This window comes from Solanum verrucosum, unplaced genomic scaffold (assembly GCF_900185275.1).
Source record: "Solanum verrucosum unplaced genomic scaffold, falcon-dt-bn FXZP01000082.1, whole genome shotgun sequence".
NCBI classification, from domain to species: domain Eukaryota; kingdom Viridiplantae; phylum Streptophyta; class Magnoliopsida; order Solanales; family Solanaceae; genus Solanum; species Solanum verrucosum.
This window is the reverse complement of record NW_026020257.1, coordinates 210,957-221,007: the sequence shown is the minus strand read 5'-3', so window position 1 is coordinate 221,007 and position 10,051 is coordinate 210,957. Positions and strand designations below refer to the sequence as shown.

General features: G+C 40.4%; 1 protein-coding gene across 1 annotated transcript; it reads left to right on the top strand.

The window, feature by feature from the left end:
* The first annotated feature begins 5,049 nt into the window (after positions 1–5,049).
* Positions 5,050–5,914, top strand: LOC125833282 (uncharacterized). The gene is made up of 2 exons (XM_049512429.1): positions 5,050–5,527; positions 5,829–5,914. Exons 1-2 carry the CDS (start codon positions 5,050–5,052, stop codon positions 5,912–5,914), a joined length of 564 nt encoding a protein of 187 aa, XP_049368386.1.
* The last annotated feature ends 4,137 nt before the right edge of the window (positions 5,915–10,051 follow it).

Genomic DNA, 10,051 nt, shown 5'->3' with positions numbered 1-10,051 from the left:
TGAAGCATTATAGGGAGTCGTTTCTTTTCTTCTCTCCTTTCGTGCGAGTTGTTGCTTGTGGTATGAGTTGAGTCCAATTGGTATCTCCCGATTCCAGTTGGTATCTCAACAAAGGAAACCGAACACCATAGTCACGGCTGACGGGACCCAAGCAAAGTAAATTGGAAGTAAGAAAGTTCCAATTGGTATTTGGCCTTAGAGGTTGTACAAAGGCGTGGATGATCAGTAATGGTTATCTATTGATGCGAACTAACTAATAATTTGTACTTGTCTGTGAGTTGTAACTTGAAACCGTGAATGTTTACTTCTTATAGTCGAAATTAACTGTTGGTATGAAGAACATGTTTTTCCTGAATGCAATGATATGATTATGTGCACAATAAGTGCTTGTCTGAACCTCGATATAGCAGTATGCTAGACTAAATAATCGAAATCTTACTGGGTGTTGCGACTGATTATAACCGTGTGAGTGTATAGGCATATCCTAGGGATGTGCGTGGTTGTGGTGTTGAATTTATGATAATAAATTTTGGAGTGCGTATCATTGGGTTGACTCGGGGTAGACATTGACCATCCTAACTAAGCGGGTTACCCTAAAATGGTTAGTATATCCTAGGAATCTGTGGGAAATTTAGAAAAGAGAAGAACCCCAGAAGAGTTGTTGGCAGGGGTTCTATTTTCGTAAGGGCCGCTGGGGCGGGATATTTCCGACCAAGGCATGACCGCCAGAGTGGGATTTCTCCCGCCAGAGCGGGACAGGGCGAGACAAAATCTCAGCCCTGTCTCCCATGTTTTCCCTAGTCACATAAATAGACCCCGAAACGTATACGAACTAATCCCTGCAATTTAACCATTACTCAACAATATAATAGTAAGTCAGAAACCTTAGCATTTAAATATCGACTATGAAAGACAGCAAAAACCAGCATCCATGTGTGTACAAAAAGTATAAGGAAAAACAAAAAGGGAAATGAAATATTGTCCATTACATTTCCAAGAGGGACAAAATAAAACCATATCAGTAACCCTCTGAATGGGAAGTACCGTTGTCGGACCCCATGTCCTCTGGGCTGTCACGTCATCCCAAGCGTCACTTAACAAGGGAAAATCCATGAAGTCCTCAGGCTGGAGCGTGGGAAGCTCCTGCTAGGGAGCGACGCAAGAGAAAATGACCTTAGGAGTCTTCCACATCCGGCCCACCAGACGATCTCTCTCTATGTTCTTCTTTCTTTCCCATTACAGCTAGCGGCGAAGCATCTCCAATTCAAGGGCGGTACAGGGTGGAACTGAAGTCAAGGTACTAGCCCGGGAGACTCCAAATTTTCTTCGAACGACCTCTAGGTCCTCCTCCATACTAGAACTAGAAAGCGGAGGCCGGGACTGGGTAGGGAGAGCACCGTCGGCCTCATCATCTCCCCTTCCTTCGTGGCCTGCCTCAGTAGCTGCTTGACTGCTACTAGCCCGACCCATCTTTCACTTCTTACTCCTAGAGATGGAAGCATGTCTAATCAAAAGAAGGTGAAAAAGGGGATCCATAGGGACTACCGGTGACCCTTTCTTGATTCGTTTGTGATAGTGTTTATTGATGACATTTTGGTTTATTCGAGAAGCAAGGAAGATCATGCCGACCATCTTCGTATTGTTCTAGGTGTTCTTGGGAAACAAAAGTTGTATGCGAAATTTTCTAAGTGTGAATTTTGGTTAACTTTGGTTGCCTTTTTGGGGCATATAGTTTCAAAGGAATGGGTAATGCAACAGTCCAGAAAATTTTAAAATAAACAAGAGTCTAAGCAAAACTAATAGACTTAGCTAAAGTTTGACGTTAGGGTTAAGGTCTAGAAAATACCTCCCCGTACCTTAAAAATTCTTGTTTTGGATTCAAAATGCCAAGGCCTAAACTCCAAGGACCAACCATAGGCCCTTGAGGAAAAGGCGTAGAAGGCTGCCTGGGCAGTGACCCACGAGGGCTACCTGCGCCCCGCAGGTCCACCCATGCCCCGTAGGTGGGGTTCGTGGGTCAAGCGCCTCAAAACAGGCTGCATACCCTTAACCAACGGTTCACCAGCACGGGATGTGGTCCCACCCATGGTCCATGGGTCACCAAGTTGTGTGTCTCACCTGTAGACTACCTAGTTTCGGCCAATGCAAGGGTCATTAAGTAAATTACTAATTTAGTTAATTTAATGTAGGGTCGTTTTAAATAGTTTTTAATAGACATATATAAGACTTTTAAGTCATTAACTAACTACCAACACTTCATAAGAATCTAAACTACCCAAATCAAAATCAAACCTCTCCAACATCTTCTCTCTAAAACCTCCATTGAAGAAGAAGAAGAAGAAGAAGTCAAGGTCTAGGGCTTAAGAACTCATATTTTCCACTCAAAGTCGTGAAGAATCTTCAACTAAGGTATGGTAGTTTTGATTTATGGTTAGCCTTTCATCCATGAAGTCCACAATCTCTCAATTTCAAAGTATACAATTCTCCAAAACCTAGGGTGTTCATTCTAAGTCATGGATTCTTTCTCAAAACGTTTTCAATGATTCAATTGCTTTATATTATGGTTTAATTATTGGTTTATGGTGTTTTTATGATAAAATCCCCCATGAATCCATGAAATCCCCATAACCCTAATTTATGACATTGATGTGGGTGAATTGTAGTAAGGTCAATTGTATGGAATTGTATTGTTGTAATGTAGTTCTTTTGATCATATTATTATCCATCTTGAAGGTACTAACCTTAAATTGATTGAAAGAGTGTGATCCATGATCCAAGAAGGGTAAAACATGGGGATTATGCCAAATTGTGGGATTCATGTATGCATGATTTACGAACATGATTATAATCTAATTATTGTGTTAATTGAAAGTTCATCCTCATAAACATATACTGATCATGATGTGAAAGTTCTTCTCACTATATAATGATTCTAAGGTTGAAAGTCCATTCTCACCTATTGAATCTATGAGCTATTTTGTGAATTGTGTTAGGTGAAGGGTTTAGACACTCCTTCATACTTATTAATGCAATTCAAGACTAAACATGTAAATTATGGGAAGAATGCTTAGCACCGAGTGGATATTGAATATGAGATGTAAGCTCCCTCGCTAGAAAGGAAGAACTTCTATAAATTATCTCATGAGATGGAAGCTCTCCTGCTAAAAATGGCGGGTTTCTAGTAACAATTTCCGTATCCCATAACTATGTGCCCTCATAGGTATTTAGCTATTGGATCCACTTAAAAGCTAATACACTTAGTTCTGCCTTAAGAAAGTAGGACACCTATTTTCGGTGTGGGGCATGACACCGGATTCCATGTTAAGCTCACATGGTCTATGTCGGTTAAGCTTATTCCTAATGTAATTAAAAGATGAATTAATTAACTATGGTTTCTTAAGGGGTTCTACTTAGCATAGGTAGGAGTATGGGATCTTACTTATGCATGGCACAAGTAGAATTTGAAGGTACCCATGGTGAGTTCTTATTATGATGTGATGACTTATGTATTGAATATGCTCACGAATTATGTTTTCACTCTACTTTTCATGATGATTCTCAAACTTGATAAAGTGCATGCTCTTCAACTAAATTGTCCCGTTTTAGCATATTTTCATGGTTTTGTGCATGGCTACCATACTTGGTGCAATTTTGTACTAACCCATATTTCTTCTACCTTTTTCCACAAAGTGTAGGTTTCGGCGTTGGAGGTGATCCTTCATTCTTGTTCAAGCTTGGATTGACTATTCTCCAAAGCTTGTGGTATGTCCTCATGGATCCGAGGACAAATGACATTTTTTTGATTCTTTCATTTCTTTGTATTTCATTTCGGATTTCTATTGTAAGGGTTGTAACCCTATTTTGAGACCTCGATTGTAGTAGATTGCTAAATGAGACTATGTCTAGACTTTCGCTTTACTTTGATGAAAATTTTCTTAAAGAGTTAAAAATGTGTTTTTATTCTTTATTATTCTTTACTTATGTGATGATGATATGCTAAGTGGCTTACGTGGAGCCTTTCGGGGTTCCATGTGCCATATTATGTCTAAGGGGTATCCTTGGGTCGTAACAAACATGGTAATCAGAGTAAAAGGTTTACAATGATTCTAGGATGGTGTCTCATAAGACACGTCTAGTAGAGTCTTGTTATAGTGTGAAGCACACCACATTTATGAGTGAGAGGATATAAGATGTTTAGGAAGTTACACTTCTTTTATTACTCTTAAGTCTTGCCATAAAGTTTAACTCTATAAAGTCTTCCTTCTAATCCTTCTCTTGTGTCCTCAGGAAATGAATACACGAAGGGCTAACGCAAGAAGGGTGGAAGAGGAAAATGTGAATCAGGGAGTTCCTCAACGTAATCAAGCTCCTCAAAATAAGCAAACTCCGAATGATCCTCCTGTTATGACAGATGTGGAGATTAGGTCGGCTTTGATAACATTGACCCAGGACATGACGGTTCAAGCTCAAGCCATGACAACTCAATACCAAGCTATAACGGCTCTAGCCAATAGGGTTGTTGGGCCTCGAGTGAACACTAATGTGAATTATATGGCTTCAAGGTTGAGGGATATTTCTAGGATGAATCCTCCCAAGTTTCTTGGTTCCAAGGTGGAAGAGGATCCCCAAAGGTTAATAGATGAGGTTTGCAAGATACATGGTGCTATAGGGGTGTCTTCGGAGGAGAAGGTGGAGCTACCCGCCTACCAACTCAAAGATGTAGCTCAAATTTAGTATGAATAATGGAAAGGTGAGAGGCTAAGAGGAGCGGGTCCCATAGATTGGGAGGTGTTCAAGGAAGCATTTCTTGATAGGTTCTTTCCCCTAGAGTTAAGGGAGCGAAAAATGCAAGAGTTCATAAACCTTTGACAAGGGGGGATGAGTGTGAAGGAGTATTCTCTCAAGTTCTACCAACTATCCAAGTATGCTCCAACCATGGTGGTAGACTCAAGGTCTAGAATGAATAAATATGTGATGGGAGTGTCCGAATTGATAGTCAATGAATGTCGTTCGGCAATGCTTATCCCAAGTATGAATATTTCAAATCTTATGGTACATGCTGAACAAATTGAGAAGCAAAAGCTCAAGAAGATGAATAGGGAGGTGAAGAGGGCTAGGACCGGTAATGGGAACTTTTCCAATGCTAAGTCTAATGGGCAACGTAGACAAAACTTCAAGCAAATGTTCCCCAACCAAGGTTCCTCTAGTGCTTCCCCAATGGTCAACAAGGATAGGGTGTCTAACCCTAAACCCCAAGGAGGCAATAATGATGGGTATTCTAAGATCAAGCCTACTTGTGCCAAATGTGGTAAGAAACACGATGAAAAATGTTTAGCCGGTCTGGGTGTGTGTTATGGTTTCGGTAAGAGTGGACACCAATTGAGAAATTGTCCAACACATTCGGCAAAGGGGAAAGAAGATAAGCAAACTCCTCCAAGCGGTTCAAACTCCAATACTCAAAAGCAAATCCATTTTTATGCTCTTCGATCCCGAGAAGACCAAGAGATCTCCCCGGATGTGGTGACCGGTATGTTACAAGTCTTTTCTATTGATGCATATACTTTGTTAGACCCCGGTGCCACTTTGTCCTTTGTGACACCTTTTGTGGCAATGAAATTTGAAATACTCCCCGAAGTGTTATTAGAGCCTTTTTCAATTTCTATCCCGGTTGATGAGTCCGTAGTGGCTAAGAAAGTTTATAGAAGTTGTCCTATTTCTTTGTCTCATAAAATCACTTTGGTGGATTTAGTGGAGTTAGACATGTTAGATTTTAATTTGATTTTAGGTATGGATTGGTTGCATGCATGTTATGCTTCTATAGATTGTAGGACCCGGGTTCCAGGTTGTCAAATTCCAATTTCCAAATGAGCCAATTTTAGAGTGGAAATGGGGGAATTCTATCCCTAGAGGTTAATTTGTTTCTTGTCATAAGACTAGAAAAATAATCTCAAAAGGGTGCATTTATCATCTTGTTAGGGTGAGGGATGCTGAGTCTGAAACCCCTTTTTTAGAGTAGGTCCCCATGGTGAATGAATTTCTGGAAGTCTTTCCCAATAACTTGCCTGACATTCCTCCCGAGCGGGAAATACATTTTGGTATTGATATTTTACCGGATATGTACCATATCTCCATTCCTCCTTATAGAATGGCTCCGGCCGAGTTGAAAAAGCAATTGAAGGATTTGTTAGATAAGGGCTTTATTCGTTCGAGTATCTCTCCTTGGGGTGCTCCGGTGTTGTTTGTGAGAAAGAAGGATGGGTCTCTTAGAATGTGCATCGACTACCTCCAATTGAACAAAGTTACCATAAAGAATAAATATCCCCTTCCGAGAATCGATGACTTGGTTGATCAACTCCAAGGGGCTAGTTAATTTTCAAAAATTGACCTTCATTCGGGCAATCACCAACTTAGGTGAGAGGGGATGATATACCCAAGATGGCTTTCCAAACTAGGTATGGGTACTATGAATTCCTTGTGATGTCATTTGGCCTAACTAATACCCCGGTGGCATTTATGGACCTAATGAATAGGATGTTTAGGCACTAACTTATATGTTTGTGATTGTGTTTATTGATGACAGTTTGATTTACTCAAGGAGTGAGGGTGAACATATGGACCATTTGAGAATTGTATTGCAAGTCCTTAAGGACCGCCAATTATATGTGAAGTTTAGAAAATGTGAATTTTGGTTGCGGTCTGTAGCTTTTCTTGGTAATATTGTGTCAAGCAAGGGTATAGAGGTAGATCCGAAGAAGATGGATGAGGTCAAGAGTTGGCCTAGACCTCTAACTCCTACCGATACTAGAAGTTTTTTGGGTTTGGTTGGTTACTATAAGAGGTTTGTTGAGGGTTTCTCCTCCATTGATTCTCCGTTGACGGGTTTGACTCAAAAGAAAGCTAAGTTTGAGTGGTCAGAGGCATGTGAGAAAAGCTTCAAAGAGTTGAAAAATAGGCTTACTTTCGCTTCGGTGTTGACCTTACTGAGGATATGGATGGCTTTGTTTTTTATTGTGACGCCTCTAGAGTGGGGTTGGGATATGTATTCATGCAACAAGGTAAAATGATTGCCTATGCTTCCAGGTAACTCAAGGTACATGAGAATACTTATCCGACTCATGATCTTGAATTAGCGGCGGTTGTGTTTGCTTTGATAATATGGAGGCATTACTTGTATGAGGTCCATGTAGATGTCTTCATCGATCACAAAAGTTTTCATTATGTGTTTAGCCAAAAAGATTTGAATTTCCGACAAAGAAGGTGGTTAGAACTTTTGAAGGATTATGACATGAGTGTCCTCTATCACCCCAGCAAAGCTAATGTGGTGGCGGATGGTCTTAGTCGATTATCCATGGGTAGTGTGACTCACATAGAGGATGAAAATAAAGAGTTAGTTCGTGATGTGCATGGGTTGGCCCGGCTAGGTGTCCAACTAGTAGATTCTCCTAAGGGTGGTTTCACGATTCATAGAGTCTCTGAATCGTCCTTTGTGGTAGATGTCAAGTCTAAACAAGACCTTGATTCTTTATTGATGGAGTTGAAAGAATCGGTATTGAACAAGTCCGTTGAGGCTTTCTCCCAAGGGGGAGATGGGGTACTTAGGTACCAAGGTCGTTTGTGTGTTCCGGATGTGGATAGGTTGAGGGAGAAAATTTTAGAAGAGGCTCATGGTTCTAGATATTCCATTCATCCGGGAGCCACAAAGATGTACCGTGATCTATAGAAAGTCTATTGGTGGAATGGTATGAAAAAGGATATTGCGGGATTTGTAGCCAAATGTCCGAATTGTCAACAAGTTAAGGTTGAGCACCAAAGGCCGAGAGGTTTGTTGCAAGATATACCAATTCCCACTTCCAAGTGGGAAGAGGTGAATATGGATTTTGTTGTGGGTTTGCCTCGTACTTGAAGGCAACATGATTCTATTTGGGTCATTGTTGATAGGATGACAAAATCAACCCATTTCATTCCCGTCACGATTTCCTTTCAGCGAAAGACTATGCTAATTTGTATATAAGGGAGATAGTGAGGTTACATGGAGTTCCTTTGTCCATCATTTCGAATCGGGGTACTCAATTTACTTCATATTTTTGGAAGTCATTCCGAAAGGGACTTGGTACTAAGGTGAAACTTAGCACAGCCTTTCACCCTCAAATGGATGGTCAAGTAGAGCACACCATTCAAACTTTAGAGGATATGTTGAGCGCGTGTGTTATAGATTTCAAGGGTAATTGGGATGACCACTTGCCATTAATGGAGTTTGCCTACAATAATAGTCACCACTCAAGTATCGGTATGGCTCCTTTTGAAGCCTTGTATGGAAGAATATGTAGGTCTCCGGTTGGTTGGTTTGAGGTAGGTGATGTTGCACTTATTGGTCCCGAGTCGGTTTATGAAGCTGTTGAGAAAGTTCGGCTCATTTGGGAAAGGTTCAGAACAGCTCAAAGTAGGCAAAAATCTTATTTCGATGTGAGGAGAAGGGACCTAGAATTTGAAGTAGGTGATTGGGTCTATTTGAAAATCTCACCCATGAAGGGCGTGATGAGGTTTGGCAAAAAAGGGAAACTTAACCCCCGGTATGTAGGCCCATATCAAATTTTGTAGCGTATTGGGTAAGTTGCCTATGAATTTGACTTGCCAACTGAGTTGGCTCCGGTTCACCCGGTGTTTCATGTTTCTATGCTTAAAAAGTGTATTGGGGACCCGATATCAATTATTCCTTTAGAAGGGTTGGGTGTTGATGAAAGCCTTTCTTATGAAAAGGTTCCGGTAGAGATTCTTGACCGGCAAGTCAAGAAGTTGAGAAAAAAGGAAGTAGCTTCCATTAAGGTTTTATGGAGAAATCACCTAGTTGAGGGCGCTACTTGGGAGGCCGAAGCCGATATGAAGGCCCGATACCCTCATCTCTTTCTTTCTACTCCTACTCAAGCTTGAGGTAAATAGTTCCTCCAGAATTTCCTTGTTTTGGAAGTCATGTGTAAGTTGTATGTTTTTCATGGTTTCCTTAGTTTATGCATGTTCTTGATGAATTCATGCTTAATGAGAAAATGAGTTCTCATGATTTATGATCCTCATGGTGTTGTGCATTTTGTATGAATTGCCTAATTTGACTTCACGAGATGAGTTGATAAACATGTTTTAGTATGCTTTTGAGAGTGATTACATATTGGCTCCATAATGTTGTGTTGAACATTATTTTAGTTGGAGAAGTGAGTTCCTCCTATGAAAAATGATCATTTTTGAACTTGGTGCATATTGGGTGTTAGATGTAGTTCCTAGTCCCTTATTATGCATTGATCAGGTTTGAGAAGGAGTTGAAGTTGCCTTCTTTGAATAGTGCATGTTATGAATAGTGCATTTATAAAAATTGCATATTTTGATGTTTCATGCATGATGGGCAGCTAGTCTTGAGTCTAAATATCCGTAGAGTGTCTAGATCATCATTCGAGGACGAATGTTCCCAAGGGGGAGATATTGTAACATTACGGAAAATTTTAAACTAAACAAGAGTCTAAAACAAAACTAATAGACTTAGCTAAAGTTTGACGTTAGGGTTAAGGTCTAGAAAATACCTCCATGTACCTTAAAAATTCATGTTTTGGATTCAAAATGCCATGGCCTAAACCCCGAGGACCAACCATAGGCCCTTGAGGAAAAGGCCTAGAAGGCTGCCTGGGCAGTGAACCACGAGGGCTACCTACGCCCCATAGGTGGGGGTACTGGGTCAAGCCCATCAAAATAGGTTGTAGTCCCTTTACCAATGGTCCACCAGCACGGGCTCGTGGATTACCAAGTCGTGGGTCTCACCTGTAGACTGCCTAGTTTCGGCCAATGCAAGTGTTATTAAGTAAATTCCTAATTTACTTAATTAATTATATGATCGGTTTAAATAGCTTTTAATAGACATATATAAGACTTTTAAGTAATTAACTAACTATAAACACTTCATAAGAATCTAAACTACTCAAATCAAAATCAAACCTCTCCAAAATCATATATGTAAAACCTCCATTTAAGAAGAAGAAGAAGTCAAGGTCTAGGGTTCAAGAACTCATCT

What these genes read in the sequence shown, in the direction of transcription:
- LOC125833282 (XM_049512429.1), top strand. Translation starts at nt 5,050, where the DNA reads ATGGTACATGCTGAACAAATTGAGAAGCAAAAGCTCAAGAAGATGAAT. An exon ending in CTCCCCGGATGTGGTGACCG is followed by an intron (nt 5,528 to 5,828) that starts GTATGTTACAAG and finishes TATAGATTGTAG; the next exon opens with GACCCGGGTTCCAGGTTGTC.